This window comes from Hoplias malabaricus, chromosome 7, assembly GCF_029633855.1.
Source record: "Hoplias malabaricus isolate fHopMal1 chromosome 7, fHopMal1.hap1, whole genome shotgun sequence".
NCBI classification, from domain to species: domain Eukaryota; kingdom Metazoa; phylum Chordata; class Actinopteri; order Characiformes; family Erythrinidae; genus Hoplias; species Hoplias malabaricus.
This window is the reverse complement of record NC_089806.1, coordinates 35,677,926-35,697,597: the sequence shown is the minus strand read 5'-3', so window position 1 is coordinate 35,697,597 and position 19,672 is coordinate 35,677,926. Positions and strand designations below refer to the sequence as shown.

General features: G+C 41.2%; 1 protein-coding gene across 2 annotated transcripts in view; it reads left to right on the top strand.

The window, feature by feature from the left end:
• Nucleotides 1-7,218: 7,218 nt before the first annotated feature.
• Nucleotides 7,219-19,672, top strand: part of stxbp5a (syntaxin binding protein 5a (tomosyn)) — a 99,546-nt gene continuing 87,092 nt past the window's right edge. For both annotated transcript variants that reach the window (XM_066676564.1, XM_066676563.1), the window contains exons 1-2: nt 7,219-7,703; nt 9,721-9,818. In XM_066676564.1, coding sequence (XP_066532661.1) covers nt 7,563-7,703; nt 9,721-9,818 — 239 coding nt within the window. In that variant the 5' untranslated portion in view covers nt 7,219-7,562. The remainder of the gene's footprint in view (nt 7,704-9,720; nt 9,819-19,672) is intronic.

Genomic DNA, 19,672 nt, shown 5'->3' with positions numbered 1-19,672 from the left:
GTGGTGGAGTGTCCTTCTGGACTCCTCAAGGTTATAGTGCCAAAGCTCCACAGCTTCTCCTTCCATGACTCTTCCTTACATTTTGTGTCTGTTCCGCTGAGATTTCAGGGCAATGTGTGTTTGTGGGGGGTGTGAGGAAGAATTGCAGTTGTCTATTGATGGGCATTGTATCACTAGATTATTCTCTCTTACTCTGCCACCCCCTCGTCTTTGGAGCTTTTGTCATTTATTAAGAAGCGGTTTAAAGAGACTTTAAAATTTACTTCGAAATAATCTGAAGGTCTGAGCTGTTAATATACACAAGAAAATATCAAAACAAAAACACCTACTACAGTAGCCATCCTCTGCCTTAAATTATGCTTTTCTCTGGGCATGTTAGTTATTACATAACCGCCTGACTGCTGTTATATGAGGACAATAATTTTTTATCTAAACTTGATTATTTTTCAGGCTGGCAGGTAGGTGCTGCAGGTAGTTTCTCAGTCACACAGCTCCAGGGACCTGGAGGTTGTGGGTTCGAGTCCTGCACCGGGTGACTGTCTGTGAGGAGTTTGTTGTGTTCTCCCTGTGTCTGCGTGGGTTTCCTCCGGGTGCTCCGGTTTCCTCCCACAGTCCTAAAGCACACGTTGGTAGGTGGATTGGCGACTCAAATGTGTGAATGTGTGAGTGTGTGTGTGTGTTGCCCTGTGAAGGACTGGCGCCACCTCCAGGGTGTATTCCCCCCTTGTGCCCAATGATACTGGATGACCCTGAACTGGATAAGCGCTTATAGATAATGAATGAATGATTATTTTTCAATAGTCTATACAATGTGTGTCTATTCTGTGGAGTTTTGTCACTGGTTTTCCTTCACTTGTTGGAGACGCATTGCCTTGATTAGCTGAAAGCAAAGTAAATATCTATTTTGTAAACAGATACATCACATTTGGGAGGCACATAGATAAGTCGCTCTAGTTTTTGTGGGTCTATTATAACAAATACAACCATGGAGGGGTGTCAGGATGAAGTGGTTATAGAAAATGAATGAATAAATAATAAATTATGAGACATTATGAAATGCCTTGCAACAGTATTGGGAAAGAGTGGCACTGATGCCTAGAGGACATTCTTCTCAAATAATCCATCATAAACTTCAGGTCATATCCCAGATATTTTTATTCATTTTTCTTCAGAGACAGTGCATTCCTTTTTTATTATCTGTAACTGTAATTCAGTCTGAGATTCAGGTCACCTTTCATCAGAAAATGACTTTATCAGTTTACGTCTTATTTATATTAGATCACTCAGAAAGACAACCAAGGACACCTCCTTGAACCTTGATATGCCCATATTTTTTGTTTGTTTATGTTACATTCACAGACCTGTGCAAAAGTCAGAGACTACCTTTCATGAAGAAAAAAAGGAACAAAAAAGGAAGAAAACAAAAATTTACCAACAAACAAAGGTGTTTCTGGTATTCTGGGAAAAATGGACTAGCCACTCCAAAACCTGACAATGAAGCAGAACTTTAGATCTCTAGATTGGTTGTAGATTTTTTGAAAACTGAAAGCAAATCTATTGAAAGTCAAGGAAGAAAGTAGATCTCTTGAATATAATGGAAGCTATAGTAAAAGAAGGTAAAAAATTGATATTTATAGTTAGCAGCTAATTTTCTCTTTTTTTTTTGTTTTGTTTCGCTTTCTTTCTGTTGCTAAAAATTTAATTAGTTGCAATTAATGGATTATGACTGGCAATAAATGAAAGGGTATCTTTGACTTTTGCACTGTTCTCTTCATGCAGTGACAATCACATTATTGGTTACAATTAAAATTGCCATTACAAATACAGTGAGGGGTGGCACAGTGGTGAAGCAGGTAGTGTTGCAGTCACACAGCTCTGGGGACCTGGAGGTTGTGGGTTCGAGTCCCGCTCCGGGTGGCTATCTGTGAGGAGTTGGTGTGTTCTCCCTGTGTCTGCGTGGGCTTCCTCCGGGTGACTGTCTGTGAGGAGTTGGTGTGTTCTCCCCGTTTCCTACGGGTGACTGTCTGTTAGGAGTGTGGTGTGTTCTCCCTGTGTCTGCGTGGGTTCCTCCGGGTGACAGTCTGTGAGGAGTGTGGTGTGTTCTCTCTGTGTCTGCGTGGGTTTCCTCTGGGTGACAGTCTGTGAGGAGTGTGGTGTGTTCTCTCTGTGTCCACGTGGGCTCCTCTGGGTGCTCCGGTTTCCTCCCACAGTTCAAAAAGGTGTGAATGTGTGAGTAAATGTGTGTGTGTGTCTGTGTTGCCCTGTGAAGGTCTGGCGCCCCCTCCAGGATTTGTTCCTGTTTTGCGCCCAATGATTCCAGGTAGGCTCTGGACCCACCGCGACCCTGAACTGGTTAAGTGGTTCGACAATGAATGAATTAATGAATACAGTGGGTTACTAATTAATGGTTTAAAAATCATCAGACATCTACTGTATGCTACTGTGGGTTATAATATAATTTTATTTTCTTGGCTGTCAGTGGATTGTATGTGTGTGTGTGTGTGTGTATGTGTGTGTGTGTACACATTCTGTACAAATATATGCAAATGATGTTATGCTGGCATTTCCAAAGAAAATGTGTATTTATGTGCATGTGTGTCTGCGCATGTGCTTGTCATAATCATTATATAAAGACAGTCATTATGAATTTCTTTTAAGACCAAGCCGCTTTCACCTCTCCTTCCTTTGTGGGCTCAGTGGCAGCTATATTTACACATACCCCTCGAAATGATGCCTTACCATATTAAACACACTTTACATGGCTCCTGATTTATACCACAGCATTCAGTCATAGAACCCATATCTGCATATTCAGATGGCCACCTTGAATTATTCATGCCATGCTGGAGGTCACTGCAACAACACTGCAACAATACAGTTGTGACATCTTGCAACAATGTCATAAAAGCGCGGTCCTGCTGTTTAATCATCAACCTGCATAAAAAGGTCCTTGGTTAACATCATAAAGGGAGGGGCCGAGCATAGCAAGGAAAAGAGAGCCCTACATTATACTGAACGCTGTTTTATGACATTACCAATGTGACTATACTAAGACTAATTTCATTCATACTACTTTTTCTATGTTGTTTTGCTTTGGTGTTGACCAGAGGAGAATGTGTCATCCCTTTTGAGTCTTGTTTCCTCTGGTTTATTAATGAAAATACTTTGCTAAAATACTTTTCTTTTATAGAACAAATGTCTTTCCCAACTTATCCTTCTTTTTTGTGACAAACATTTCATAAATGTTCAGACTAAATAAATACATGAGAATAATAACAAACATGAATAATTACACCCCCTGTATATGGTTAATAGCAGTGTTTAATCAGGTGCTGTGCTACTCTATTATTATTATTATTGGTGTGCTTGAGGCTGCATGCAGACATACTGCATCAGGCAAGGGCATGCTCGCTATGGTTACACTGTGGTGAACTTTGGCCCCTCCGTGGAGAACAGTATGGACTGCCTTCAATGGACAGGTCTTATCAAAGCTTTCTAACAGCAACCTGGACTCAGGGGATGGTCCAAGCTGAATGCTAAGCAAAAGTGCCCCCTCATCTCTTTCTCACTGCAGCAACATGAATAGGAAGCGAGGATAACAATAGAGAAACGTTACATTAAATCACTCATGCTCCCATCTGCAGTTTCACAGATGTGTTTGTGTTTTTTGCGTGGGTGGGCGAGAGATTGGTCAGTGCCTCATACGTAAATGAAAAGGGTCCTTACCTTATAAGGGTCTCTCCCCTTCTCCCTGCTCCTGATAAGGAAACTAAAGCAGTGCTTGTTGGCAGTAAAACACTGTCAGCGTGACGGGGAATTCAAGTGGTCTATTTCAGCTTTATGAAATCTCTAATGAACTAATAAATGCCACCCCAGCCTATAAACTTCTGAAACCACTGAAACAGTGAAAATCTACTGTTATGAATAATCAATTTCTTGTAAATTAAGTATTCTTACTGTTTTACACCATTATGTCTTAATGCCGGGCTATATATATATTTATGCATTTGTAAATTGAAAGCTTCTTTGCAAAAATGTTAATTTGAATACTAATGCATGTAGCATTTGGAAGGTTGTAGAATATTGTGGTCTAAACTAGAAAATGCAACTTATCTGTGAGGATGTAGCTGTTGCCTGGTGGTTAGGGAACTGGGCGTGTAACCAGAAGGGTGCTTGTTCGATCCCCAAAGCCAGCAGATCATGACTGAAGTGCCCTTGAGCAAGGCACCTAACCCCCAACTGCTCCCCGGGTGGCGTGGCTAGGGCTGCTCACCGCTCTGGGCATGTGTGCCTATTTCCCACTATTGTTCACTAATGTGTGTGTGTGTGTAAATGTGTGTTTCATTGCACGGATTGGGTTAAATGCAGAGATCAAATTCCTCTGTGTGCAAGTACAGTGGCCAATAAAGTGATTCTGATTCTAATTCTAGGATTTGATGCCATTCAGCAATGAGAACATTAGTGATTAGTCACATAAGGATGATTAGTTTTCATTCATTCAATGTCTGTAACTGCTTATCCAGTTCAGGGTTGCGGTTACACTGGGCACAAGGTGGGAACACATCCTGGAGGGGGCGCCAGTCCTTTGCAGGGGAACTCACACTCACACATATGGACACTTTTGAGTCAGACATGGGGAAAACACACCAAATCGCTCACAGACATTCATCCGAATCCAGGCTTAAACCCACAACCCCAGGACCCTGGAGCTGTGTGACAGTGACACCTGTGGCCCCACTGTGCTGCTCTTGATTAGTGCTGAGTTCATGAGAAATGTATTTTAATGTGCTCCAGTTTAGCATTGCCCATGGCTCATGTTTGGCTTCTTTAGAAAGTCTTGTTTTGATCCAAGCTTTTCTATGGCGATTATACAAGCTGTTTGTGCACAACTTGATGAACAGTGTGGTTCATCTAAAATTGATGAATTCATGAATTATAAGCAGTGTCTGCATGTTTTGACATGTGGTATATTCTCTATACAAACACCAATGGTGAAAAAATAAATTAATTAATAAATAATGCCCTTAACCTATTCTTTATATTTTGCCTCAATGGCCTCTCTTGTTGCATGGGCCATTTTAAACATTTCAGACCACAGCTCTGAATGCAGTCTATATTCAGCTTTGTAATGCATCCAGGTATAAAATGGACTACATTTCTTATTTCATTTTCTAGTGTTAACCCACTTGTTTCACTAAAATAAACTAGAGCTAGTACCCTGCAAGAGTGCATTTGTTACAGCAAAGACATTGCGCCATACTCTTGTGTTTGGGAAAATTCACATTTATCTCACATGTCCTTGCCTACTCTTGTGTTACAAGAATCCCTGTAGTTTAGATCCTGATAGCAGATTTTCCACTTTTCCACAAGCTGCAGTTTGATATCAGGGACTAATGGTCACCATGCTGGGTCTATAATCTAAAAGAAGATTAAATGGCTCTGTCCCCTCTGCTGAAAAAGATACATAGCTATCTGCTGAGAGGTACCTGCATTGTCAGCATGGGAGCTAATGCTGTTCTAAAGGCAGAAATGTCCTCAGCCACAGATGCAGTAGGTTAAAAATATAATTCTTAAAATAGCCCAATAATGTCAACGTTGCTTTTTTTGTGCATTGACAGGGGACAGGTCATGATTTTGTCATCAGTCCCTTTCTAAGCCGCAAACTGTGTGTGATTTAGGATATACATAAACAAATATTACGCATATCTAATATTAATTTGGGCCACTTCTTCATAAAAATCATGTGTTTAGGATTTATGGTATGTGAGTAATATAGTGCCGAATGCTATTAGCCCAGCTGTTGTTAGGACAGAGCACAGCAAGTACTTAGACTAAAAATAAAATTTACCCTTTAGAGTTCTAAGTGCATTTTATTGATTTTTTATTTCTTAAATTTGCTTTAAAAATGTATATTATTAAAATTTTTAAAATATGCACACATGAATCAAACCCCTGAGACTGTGAAACTGTTACTTTCCAAAAACAAGAAAGCAATTCAGCATGCAATTTCATATTTCCTGGGTGCCAGCAAAAAGAAGAATGAAGGTTTTCTGATGTGAGGGGCCAATTAATGATTTCCAGAGTGACCACTGGTCAGTTTCACACAAAATACAGGTGGACACATTCATTCTCTCATTATGTCAAATGTCACACAGTCAAAGGCAGGTGATTTATTGTGTGTGTCTCAATCAATCTTTAACCTTGTACAACAAATGTTTAAAATAGCTATATTTCTGACGTATGTTTTACATAGATTTTTATTATAAATTTCATGTGCAGGTGTGTTCATCAATACCTTTATCTTATCAAAGATATAGGTATATAAGTGAGTTACGACAGTTTATTCATATCTATATCAGGATTAACTGGTTTAGAGCCATTTTATTAGGTCATTGAGCTTTTTCTTTTAATGCGAGATGAAGTTAAATATCAACAATAAGCTGTTCAGCGTTAAACATATCTCTATAAACCTGCTCTGAAGTGTTTTTATGAACCTGGAACACATTATAATAATTTCTTGTACGGTTTAAATGGAATGGATATTGCATTTAATTCTATTCTACATTTTGAATCTGTTCAGATGTAACGTTCTTTTCTAGTCGTTAGATAAACCGAAGCCGCACGTGTGAAGCCCCGCCCCGATTTGCTCTTATTGGCTGAATTATGCTACTGCAGGTGCATCTTCCCGCCCCCCTCTGCTCTAATTGGGTACAGCTCCCCACTGCAGGCCCTGTGTCCCGCCTCTGCGTGTGTCATGTGACGCTGCGCGCGCTCTCCAAACCTATAGCGCTGAGGCGAGTGAGAAGAGCTTTGAAAACATCGGGGCGTTGCAGCGTAGACAGGGCGGGGCCGAGAGAAAGAACGACAGAAATGAAGACTTTATTTTAAAATGGAGAGCACATCCTATAATTCTACGTTTGTTAAAAAAGAAATAAAAGAACACACATATACACATAAGGAACCGAGTGAAAAACAAATGTAGCGGGACGAGCCGCGAGGGGCGGGGCAAAGAAAGAAAAAGAGACAAAGGAGTGAGGTATAGACATTAAAATAATATCAAATTACATGCTTGACGAAAAAGAAATATAGAAAAAATTACACAAATACACTGACAACAACACAGAGAAACAAGAAGCTGAGGAGAGGGGCGGGGCGAAGTGTGTGAGTGAGTGAGGGAGAGAGAGAGAGAGAGAAAGAGAGAGAGAGACGCAAAGCGGGACTTTGATTTGGAGAAAGGAAATCTGAACGGTCGCCCCCCACCAGAAACAGAAAACAGCTTGGCGAGAGAAAATACAAGCCCTTCACGCATCACCACGAAGCGAGAGCCGCACGCTATGGACGACACAGTGACCAAACCCCCCGAGCAGTAAAAAAATGTGATATTTCAGAGAGCAACCACTTCGTAGAGAGAGAGAGAGAGCGAGCGAGAGAGAGAGAGAGTGAGAGAGCGAGCGAGCGCGGCGCCCCCCACCCCCTCCTCTTTTTCCTCATCCTCATCTTCACCGGCTGGTCTCCTCTCAGGTGCTCCCTCCATCGTCGAGTCGACTGAACCCTGGGGGAAAATGAAGAAGTTTAACATCAGGAAGGTGCTGGACGGTCTCACGGCTGCGTCGTCCCCCTCGCCGTCGCCGCAGACAGGGGCCAGAGAGAACGACTTCATCATCCCGGAGACCCTCCAGTCCGAGCACTTTCAGCTCTGCAAGGTGTGTAAGGCACTAACAGTCAGTGCTCACTAACTCGGTTTTCAGAGTTGGTATTTTCTATTCCTCTCTGGTGGACTATGCTACTTTTAGACTTTAACGCGTCAGTCTCGCTGTAATAGATGCACTGTTGGCTGAAGAAGAGACAGGATAATGCGACAGCCAGCGCTGTTCTCTTGCCAAGAGCTGTTTGAAGGCAGAGAGAGCAAGAGAGCTGACGCACATTTGGCAGGAACCGAGATCTGGATCATTCAGATCCTGCAGGGCAGCGAGGCTCCACAGTAAAGCAGAGAAAAAAAACCCACTGCATTGCTGTCTTGTGTTAAAAGTGACCATTTTATTCTTCAAGTTCAGAAAGAACACGACCGTTGGGATTGAAAGCCGCTGGCCTCATCGTGCTAGAGCTATAAACCTAAACGATTGAATCTAGAATATGTGGCCAAAGGCTTCAAAACACTGGCTGTGTCTTTGTAATGTGAGTTTAACCGCATAGCAGTCAGCCTCGTCTGCGTTCCCGCATTGGTTTAATACGAAGCGCAGCGTCGCCTCGTCTGCACCTTGTTATTATAATAATTTTGTGACAGAACGTGCTGCTTTGATTCCTTAAAGCCACCGCATGGTGTGTGTGTGTGTCTGTGTGTGTATGTTTGACGTGGGAGATGGGGGGTGGGGGCGATAAACAGCAAGACTCTTGCATAATCTGCTGGATTTGGATTAACATGTCAGTTAGTGAATTGCAGAGTAATGTGACTGCTTTGTGCGGGCTAATATTATACCACAATATTATTGACCCACCCCCCACCCCCAGTCTTAGGTCTTTCTCTCAACTCCACCCCCCAAACACACACACACACACACACAAACCCATATCCATTTCAAACACCTTGGATATGCCCGAATGGCATTTATTAGTGTTGCTGATACTGAAGCACACGTGTGGGAATGAAGCATGTCAACCTGTGTATCCCAGGATCACTGCATCGACTCTACCCTGTGTGCCCTGTAATGTAGGCACCAAAACAAACCAGTGCGTTATTTGCAATATATATATATATATATGCAGCAATTGTGTATCCCCACATGTCCTTTTACAATAGGTGCTACAGTTAAAAAAAAAAAGAAGAAAAATAAAGAGAGAGACATTAGTGGCCTGGGCCTGAATGGATTTGTTGTCCTTAATGAACCTTAAATATCACAGTAGAAAGTGAACGTAAGCTGCTGCGCGCGCAAGTGTCGTTAAGTGCGTTGCATTCTGGGCCGGTGTGCATATGGTGAATGTGGATGTGAACTGCTGCTTGTTGCTTTGCGCGTTCAGGCTGAAACACTCCGGCAACGGAACGGCAGGTGCCCGCGCGCCGCTTACGTAACATGCTTAGGCCCTCACTCACTCTCATTAAGCAAACAGAGAGAGAGAAAAAGAGAGAGAGAGAGAGAGAGAGAGAGGTGACAGCTGCGGAAGACTCTTGTTGCAGTATGCAAGCAAACGCATTAGGTTTAGATAGCTAGTTGATGGTCAAGTGTGTGTGTGTGTTAATATATATATATATATATATATATATATATATATATATATATATAATGTAAATAACATTTACTTTAAGTAATGTTTTGATCTTCTTTTTAAGTCCTTTAATTATTTGATATATTTAATATAAGTTGCCTTCTTGCAATCCATGTGGCTAGAGATATACTTGCTGTTAACTCTGCGTTTGCGTACGCATCTGTTTGGTGCGTCCTCATTAATTAAGTGTGTAAAGAGTAGGGGGAGTGCAGGCGACCAACAGCAACACAATGGCGGAATGTTTTGAAGAAAGCTGCGTAAGGACCAAGTCCGGTATTACCCAGGTCTTTCTCTGGTCTGCCCTCTAGTGGAAGCCTCCAGTTTCAAGCGTAGCACACTGTCTACGTGAACGCACGGCCAAACAGCAAGTATATCTCTGAACTATGACGTCAATTTGAAATTGCTTACCTTGTCTTTTTTTTTATGAATTCTCTCCCTATGGTCCTAATCGATGCCCAGACTGTCCGCCATGGCTTTCCCTATCAGCCATCCTCCATGGCATTTGACCCAGTCCAGAAAATCCTTGCCATTGGGACACAAAGTGGAGCTTTACGACTGTATCCTTTATTCTTAAAGAGAATGTTCACGGTATCTTGTTTATGTGCATGCAAAGTTTAAGTTTCATAATGACAACAAGGAAACAACCGTAAGTACTGATTTGCTTTGAAGTTTTAAGTGACTCTGTTCAGTGACACACTTTGCCTATGTTGATCTCACGTCTCAAGCTATGATTCTGTGCTAAAACAGGGACTTGGACTGTACATATTACTCGTGAAAGCATATCTGAGATAAGGAAAATGGAAGTCACTGCAATCTATTCAGTGTTTCATTGATATGGTTCACAGGCAGAAACATGATTCTGCTCTATGAGTATGTGGAAATGATTCAGATCCCAAGATCGGAGAATCGTTGTTCAATTTAAAAAGCCTCCATTAAATTGTTGGTTTTCTGGAAACTCTCTGCCTTTCACTATTTATCCTGTTTCTGTTTTGATTCACTAACTGCACATTGAAATTCTGTAGCCTGGTATAAGAGATCTCAGCTTTGCTTCTCTTCAGCAATGTTCACATTTGACAAAGTTGCTCATATATGTGGACGGGCTACGTCTGCTACCCATCCCCCGCAATGCCATCCCCAGCACTTGAGAGAATTGGCTCTCTTTAGAAATGATCTCTTTTGAGAAGCTTGATGTTGCTGAGCCTCGTGCAGTGATTGTAATCAGATAAGCGTCTGCTGCCGGGAGATGTGGGACAATGAGAAGCCTGGGACAAGGCCCTAATTCGAGATAAGTGGAGCCTTTTACACCATGACCCCACAGGTCCCCATTTCTCTATTGCCTCTACTGCCTGCAACCAAGAATTACTCTTGTAGTCAAACAGATTTTAATCAACCCCACCCTTCGTTTACATTTACATCTTGGGTACATGGCTATCGACTACTGGTGTTTGATGAAACATAGTAGTTCAGCTATAAGTTCAGTAAAACTGTGCCCTGTCTCTCAACCTCTTGAGTCACTGGTTTATTGATTCCACACCAGCAATTTTATGGGGATTGAATTGCTGAGTGAGAAACAGTGCTGTTTTATGGTGGAAACTCTTGGCGGTGTTCACAACTAGACATTGGCTCTAGCAGTAGGACGGTCACCTTGTGGGTGGAAGAGGGGTGAGTGACGGTGCAGTGGGCTCACATACTTGGCCTGTTTTCTGAGTAGGTATGAATTCTGAAATTGTCTTTATGCTGGGGTCAGCCTCCTAACACTTCTACATCGACAGTGTCTTTTGACTCCATGTCGGAAGGCGCGAAGTCTTAAAGTGTTGCTCTTTTCTCTGGTGGTGTGGCTGTGTTCAATAGTCCGTTAGCTCTGTCTCTCTGGGTCTTGGTTTTTCCTGCCTCTGAGCATGATAGAATGTGGCAGATCAAGGGGCCAGAGCGGTGCGCAGGCGGAATCGTCCGGAAGATTACTGCAGAAAAAGGAGAGGGAAGTCTACAGTTTCATGCCAGCGGGCTAATGCACCGTGATCCCCAAAAAACGGGATGCTCTCCGCCGTCCTCCACAGGCTCGGGAATGTGTTTACTGTCCCCAAAGTGGCACAGCCTTCAGATGCAAAGTGTTAGGAGAGAGAGTAATAGAGGAATAGCAGAGGGAGGCTGGATGGACTGAGAGGGAAACAGAAGAAGACTGAGGTGGAGGAAAGAAAATGGAACCAGGAAAGAAGATGAAAGATAGAGTTGCACCCCTCTGTGTTTTTGGGCTCTTGTCTTGCCAAGAACTATCTTCAGAAGGCCTGTGCTTGGAAAAACATGACAAAATCACACCTCTCATTTAACTTTTGGTTATTTTAGAATGCTAGAGCTATACAATTGGACTAAGTCTCATTCTGACTGCCATATACATTTAGATAAATATAACAAACATCTAAAACAGTAGTATACTGTTAAATTGCTGGTGTTTTATATGACTCTTAGCTTGCTGATCCTGTGCATTGTTTTAGCGAATCCAGCTGCTTGCGTGCTGAATCTGGTGCTGAAACTGAGGTTCTTTCCTGGAGTCTGGTGCCGGGTGGTCGCTGTCCTTTGCAAAATGGATTGTTAAGTGCAAGGATAGAAAATGGCAGACTCATAACTCAGCCAGCCACACAGGCCCACTATCTGTGGCTCGCTCACAGATCTATTGATCAGATTCTCTCTCTCTCTCTCTCTCTCTCTCTCTCTCTCTCTCTCTCTCTCTCTCTCTCTCTCTCTCTCTCTCTCTCTCTCTCGTAGACATACACACACAAGCAGATGTGCAGTGACTTCATGGGAGCACAGATGCATAGTAAATAGCCCCCTGGTTATGGTCCCACTGGCTTCTGTAGGGCATTTCACAGCTTCCTGTCGAAGCATGAATGTAATGAATACCCCAACACGACCTCTCCGAATAATGTCAGTCAAGTGAAGTGGTTGTTATTGGTGCTTGACTGATATGTTAACAATCAGTCAAAATGTATTTGTACTTGTACCAACTAAAGCAAAACAGCTTTAATCCAGTAGCAGTTGTATTAGACTATAGATGTAGACAGCAACAATAACTACAAAAAAAGAAAAAAACTCAGGCGAGCAAGTGAAAGGCGAAGTGAAAGCAAACCTCCCTCGTCCTTCTCTGGTCAAAATCATTTTGAAATTATTGATACAGTCACTGTATCATCATCTAAATCTTTGTTATGTATATGGTGCACTGATATAAACACAGTAGTGGCAATGATAAAAATGATTAAAAGTAATAAAGGTTATTGGTTGATCAATAAAACTAATAATCTTAAAATGAACATCTGATTTTGGGAAAAGTCTTGATGGGAACTGATAAAAACCAACAGCTAAAAAGCTATCTATGCACCAAAGAACACTGGGAAGCTGTGGTTTTTGTGGGAGTTAATATAATCATATTTGGCATTTATCAAATTTTGGCATTTTCTTATTGAAGTCAACGGAACTAAGGAATAATGCATGAGAGGGAGTGTTATAACATGAGATGTCAGTACACCAGTGCCAATATCTCATCTAATAACATGAACCTTGAGTATGTTATTGTCATTTTATCTCAGTTAATTTGTCAATAATTATTGTTAAATTTGAAGATAAAAAGAACAGAAACAAATATTTAGTTATTTCCTAACTATTATCACCAGTAGATTGACCAGAGGAGGATAGGTTCCCCCTTGTGAGCCTTGGTTCCTCCTAAGGTTTCGTCCTCAGCTCTGAGGGAGTTTTCCTTGCCATTGTTGCCCCTGACTTGCCCACCTGGGGGATTCTTTCATGTCAAAACTTTGGAATTCTGTGAAGCTGCTTTATGACAACATCAGTTGTTTTGATTTGATTTGTTTGTTTATCAACATTCCACAAGGTTAAGTAGTTCCATTTTATCAGGCACACCCCCCCTCTTCTGTCTTGTAAGCACTGGCATTGTTGCTAGGTTACGTGTGTATGTGGTGGAGTAATACTTGAGGTGGTTAGGTCTGAGTGTCATTATTGTACAAAATTGCCACTCTCTCGGCCAATCACATTTGACAGTTGGGCAGTTGAGCAATTTGAAGCAGGAGAAAATTGAACATTTCTAGTTAAAGTTCAGTCTCAGCTGCCAGTTTTTAGCGTACAGGTGAGACATTACAGCAGAGGCAGAAGGCTCCAGGAGAGGACTATTATTTGAGTTTTTCATTCTTATTTCATAGAAATACTCTTTTCTTTTATCATTCCTGTTGATTTCTTACATTTTAAGTTCTTTAAAATTTGTGCTTGAACAAAATACTCAATGTTGCTTATACTGCAGTTAGGTCACACTCTGTCACTAATTCCAAATCACATCCAAGTCTTTTATATAACCTGCCAGTCTAGACATAATACAATGCTGTAATTTCTGTGTAATTTAGTCCATGACAGGACACAATATGCATCAGTGCTTGGTGTTTAACTGCTGATCCATCTATGGCCCTCCTTCACTATAGAAAGGTTTGCTCCAGTTTTATTCAATGTTGCTGGTCAAGTGATTGGATGTAGCTGTGTAGGACAATTGATCTTGCATGTCATTATACAGTGCACTTTAATTAGAAGGCTGTGGCTTAAATGAGTGCTTTCTAAACAGAACAGCTAAGACCATATATTAAATATGAAGATATTTTGCAGTAAGTTACTGTTTTTTCCAGGTCATGGGTCATGGCTTTTATGTGTGTGTTGCAGCGCCTTTGTCTTGTGTCGTGTCTGGTGTTTGGGACTAAGCCCGATTTACACACAGGGACTCTGCCTGAGGATGTGCATGCCACAGCTTATGTAATCCACTGAAGTGAGGCTCATCATCTGAAGTGTGCGCGCCTGTGTGTATGCTGGGCATGACTCTGGAAAATAAGCTTAACTCCTTCCTCTCTACCATCATGACACAACAGCAAATAGTCAGATCCTGCATGTGTGTGTACTGGGGAGCGGTGTGTGCAAGTGTGTGTGTGTGTGTGTGTGTGTGTGTGACCGTGTACTGGAGCAGAACTCTCAGCTCGTGGCTGCTGGGTATAGGCTGTCACCACGGATGTGGCCAGACATGATCGAATGCATCAGTAACCCCAGCCAGATTAACATTTTGCAGAGAAAACAGGACATACAAACAGAGAAATCCCATCTCACTGAAGCATCTCAGACATGCAGGATTTCCAAACCTCCCATCATTTGCACTAAAGAAATCGTTAGCAAGACTGACTGCTGCATGAACTCTGTCTCCTCTGTCTCTGTTTCCTCGCAGTTGTTTAAGCAGGTTGCTAGTAATGTAACTTATTAAAATGTTTGCATAGCGCTTTTAGGCAGTGGCATGTCAGGCACATTGGAAAAGGAATATGTGTTTGGAATCTGAGTGCTTTATTGCCCATTGAATTTACATAAAATTACAGTTTGTCTAAGGCACTGGTATATGAAGTATAACCAAAACAAAGTATTGGAACATTGACCTGAATGAAGTATTGCAATGATTGTATAACAAGCCACAGTTATGAAGATGAATTAGTTTTATTACACTGGCATTAATATAAAGCAGGAACGGGGAAAGTGATACATTGCTCTTGTTGTGGCACACAATGCCAGTACTACAAAGATACACACAAATAAATAAATGTACGCTAAGGAAATTGAATTCATTGGTATGATGGTGATTGACGAGACCATTCACAGTTTAATTTACATCCAAACCCTGCAGTTGTTTACGTCCTGCAGTCTTTTTGGACGTAATGACCTTGACCATTTTCTCCTCATGTTCATGTAAAAACAAGGTTAAATAAGAGGAGCTGCTCTGCTTGATGTAGATTTTGCTTTCATCTCAAACAATTACAACATTTTCCTGCCATGTTCTAGAAGGGTGTGCTGAGGTGCTCAGCTTGGGCACTCACTCCTGCAGAGGTCATGTGACGTTCATTGTGTGAGGTGAGGAGGCATTGGCACTGCTGCCACAGTCATTCCTGAACCTAGCCTCACTGGGGTTGCAGTTTTGGAAAATACTAAAACCATACGGCGACGAGTAATATTTTTTTGTTTTGTCTCATGCCTTGATTCAAACTCATCTGGAACAAGTGATGATTGACCAGGTTGCTTAAATGCTTTAATCTGTCAGGGAATCTAGCTCTTTCTTGAAGGCTTACATTAGTATGTAAGCCTTTATATGTATTTATTGTGTAGTTTTGTCTGTCTTAGCTATTCTACTGCGACTTTTGATATTGCTTTGCAGAAACACATTTTCTTACTTAATATTCACATTTGTCATGAGCAGGGATGGGATCAATGATTCCGAAATGCAGATATTTCTTTTATGTAATCTAATAAGCCAGGTTTTATCTTTAGCCAGTCTGTTTGAGCTTTACTGCTGCTTGCCAGAGGAGGCCTTTTAACTGTGACAGGGACATGAAAAATGGGGGGGGGCATATGTGCTATTGAACCTGGTTGTCATAGAAATGTGCCCTTTGTGACGTCCTCTGAGAGGTTGTTAAATAATTTACAGTACAATTACCCCTCATCCTTGTTCCTGACTCCTGAACCCGATTCTGAAGTAGACAGATTGTTAAATGGATGATGTTCTCGCAACAAAAGTCTGTTCTGTTGGTAACAGTTCTTGCTAAAAATGTCCAACCAGTCATCTAATCCAGCACCTCGGTGACTTGCCTGGGAAGCCTTATTCCCACCTCCAGCCCCTGAACACGAATGACAGAATTCAGTTGGTTAGTGGCGCTAATAGGGTGTAATACACTGTCATTTAGCAGACGTCCTTATAAAGTAAAATGAGCGTACTCAGGTATTTTCCAAGGGAAAAGGATAACAGACAAGGTAGATAAACAACGCAGGCTTTTAGATGTGGGGGGCAAACATGACTCTCTCTCTCCTCATTCTCTTAGGCCCAAGCTGTTTTTCCCTTTCAGTAACAGCCTTTCAGTGACTATTGTACTGCAACCTGAGCTTATCTACACATTGTATGACTGATTAAAGTAACAAAACATCTAATGGTGTAAAATATAATCTGTGGCTGCTGCAATGTGCTGGACTTTCTGCATTCTTTTTTTTTCTTCAGTAATACCCCTTCAACAGCACCTCTCTCTCATATTGAGACCTTACGCAGTAGGGTGCATTGCTCCTATGTCAATCACTTGATCCCCAGAAAAAGGCGTATGATTCACTGCTTTGTTTTAAAGCTTAATGTCTGTAGTTGGACAGATATTCAGTCTGGTTTTCTACTCCTGGAAAGCATTGCCCTCATTCAGAGTGGGGCAGACAGATAAAGATAACTGGCATCTGTCATATCCATTAAGTAAAAAAAAGACATATATTGAATCACCGTGACCTAGTGGACAACAGTATTAGATGAGGAACAATGAATGGTTTTATGTGATTCCAGTCACAAATGCCCTTTACACATAAAACCTGTTACTGGAATATTTGACTGGTAATGTTCATACTGCGCAACATTAAAAGCAAGATGGCCAGTGTGAATGGGTTTACACATGACATGAACTTCATGATTAACATATGATACTATATGATAGTACCTCTGGGACACATTAGAGGTGTGTGTACAAAGCTAAATGTAGCTAAAATAAGTCAAATGTGTGTTTTTTTTTAGATGTACTTACTTTTTACATCACTTACTGTGGGTAAGGGACATATTATACCTCTTTTTCCCCAATTAATAAAATAAATACAAACTTAATATAATGTCTGTGACATGTTTTGGGCAAAATACCACAAGGATAAAACACCACAGCACTTTTCTTACACTCTCTACACAGAATGATCCGAATGATCAGTTCTGTTTCAGCCCCTATTGAGAATTAACATATTTTTACATACAAGAGGAGCTAGCATTTTCAGTCACGTTTGCTTTGTTCTGTTTCTCATTATTCTAGTTTTCTCCATTTTTAAGCAGCACATTTATTTCAAGTTTGGGTTTGCTCTAAATAATCTGGTCTTTGCGTGTCACGTTAGTGTTACATGGATTCAGTGCTGTGATTGGAGAGACCTTTGGCGCTACACGACTCTACGCGACTCGCCACAGATCTTTGGCTTTTCCATTGGCCAAATCTTGTACCTGGTCCCTGGAACAGGGTAAGTTTTTAGTCCCAGCTCCCTCCGGGTTCCACCCGTGCCGAATAGGTACTAAATGTTGACGTGTAAACCCTGCAGAGTCTCTAAAGTGCCTAGTGTGTTGGTAGCGGTTCCAGGTTCCCAAATTAAAGTGCCTAAAATGAGTCTTTCTTAATATGTGCCCTTTAATGTGAATTGGATCAGAACTACAGGACTTAAGTTTGAATGCATCTTTATCACTCTCTCCCTCCATCACTTCGGATTTGAATACACTGTATTTTTCCTGTGTTTTTCTTATTTTGCTGTATTTGTCTCTGCTGTGCATTTATGTTGCTCAGTGGTTGCTGTGTGTATTATGCGTTGCAGTTGCCAGGGAAATTGGCCACAATCTGTCAAGAGTCCTCTGCTTAGGTTGGGAATACATAATGCCTGCTAGGTCAACTACCTGTTCTGTAATTACAAACAACAGATGCAACACCGTGTTTCAACAACTTAAACTCAAACAGACACACACATAAACACCAAAATGCATGCATAAATATGCATGTATACGTATAAATGATTACCAGGGCTTAGTGCACGCCAATTTAGCCCTTTCGGTTCAGCGGATTTCACACATTCATGTAGCAACAGTCTCTCGTTCATAAATGCATACACTCACACACAGGCACACATCAATTCACACGTCATTACGCTAACGAGGCTGGCCGAGCTGTCTGACTTGGCTGTCACTCAGCTAATCTCTCCCCCCATCAAAGGCTGCCCCAGGCTCATCGATTTGTTTCATCACTACTTCAAAGAGCCTTCTAGGCTCATGGTCTTTTCAGCCCCTTTCACTGCAGCCATTCACCCTGTTCAGCACCCGTCCTGGCCTAGCCTGTCTGGCTCAGGTGAACTCCTCCAAGACTCACAGCTGCACACATGCCCACACACACACACACAAAGTATTTACTGCATTTAACACTTAGAAAATCTTACAGCTGAGTTGTGTGATCTAGCATCCAATTATGTAATTAAGATTGTTGGTAACTTTCTTTCGGATGGTTCACTGTCGATGGTTTGTAGATGCTCAGTAGATTCTTTTGAATCTACTTCTACTTCTACTTTATTTAATTATCCGTAGATAATTTATAGGGGACCATCCAAATAAAGTGTGACCTTCTGGACCTAATTTCTGACACCCCTAGAAGAAATCAGCCACTGTGGAACAGGTCATGTGACATGTTTAAACACAAGAAATTTAATCGAACGTAACGTCAGGTTTGTTGTCTGCTGAACAAAGTCGGACAGTCGCAGAATTGCCTCCTACTTTAAGCAGTTTGATCAAGTTAAATCTCTTATGACATGTTAAAAATAGCACTTTTTAAGAACAATAATATGTTATTTTCCATTTATAGTCACTTATTATCAGGCAATTTCTAGGAATAGCTATTTGATCAGCAAGATTTGTTCATTCACTTTTCAGTTATAAAGAATTCTGGGTATAATTTATGGGTCAATGCTGAAATGCATTTTTGTTTATTATAGAATCTTCTGCAACGTCGTTAATTATATGAATAATTTTTTTTCACAGCTTAGCTACAAATTATTTGAAATATATACACGTATAAAATTATACACATCCTCATAAAATCGATTTTACAATAATAAAAACATTGATAATGTTCTACACACACACACAAATACCCACACGTTATAATATGTCTGTGACAGGTGTGACCTTCACTTGCTGTGTTCTTCATGCCCCACTCTCTCTCTTTTCCATGTTTCTCTCTTCCTCTCTCTCTCTCTCGCCGCACGTGCCACTTTATGGTGAACTGAAGGTGTTTTCCATCAAGCCTCAAAAAGTGGAGGAAAAAAATGAAATCCTTTGCACTTTTCCTCTGTTGCACACTCTCTCTCTCTCTCTCTCTTTCCATGTCCGCCTGATGTTTCCATGCTTTTCCGTCCTCCTCTCTTTCACATGGTTACTCAGCAAAACAGCACCACTTTGGCCTCAGTTTAGGATTTTTTTACTTATTTATTTATTTTTTGAGGAACCAGAAAGAAGAGCTCTTACATAAGCAAAAGCTGCTAAAAATATTTCTGCTTTCATCACTGCTGTGGCTATCTCCTTCCGAGGAAAAAGAAAATGAAAATATTAAACAGAAAGAACACTATATAAAAGGAAAGAACGCTAGAAATGCTGCATAATGACGGGGACATGAGATAGCTTTATGACCTTATTCTTCAAATATGTGTCAGTACCGATGGAAAGTGCTGCGTCATCAAAGTGGAACTGTGCAGTCAGGAGTCAGGTAGAGAGTTGGGCGATAATGATACATTGAACAATGAT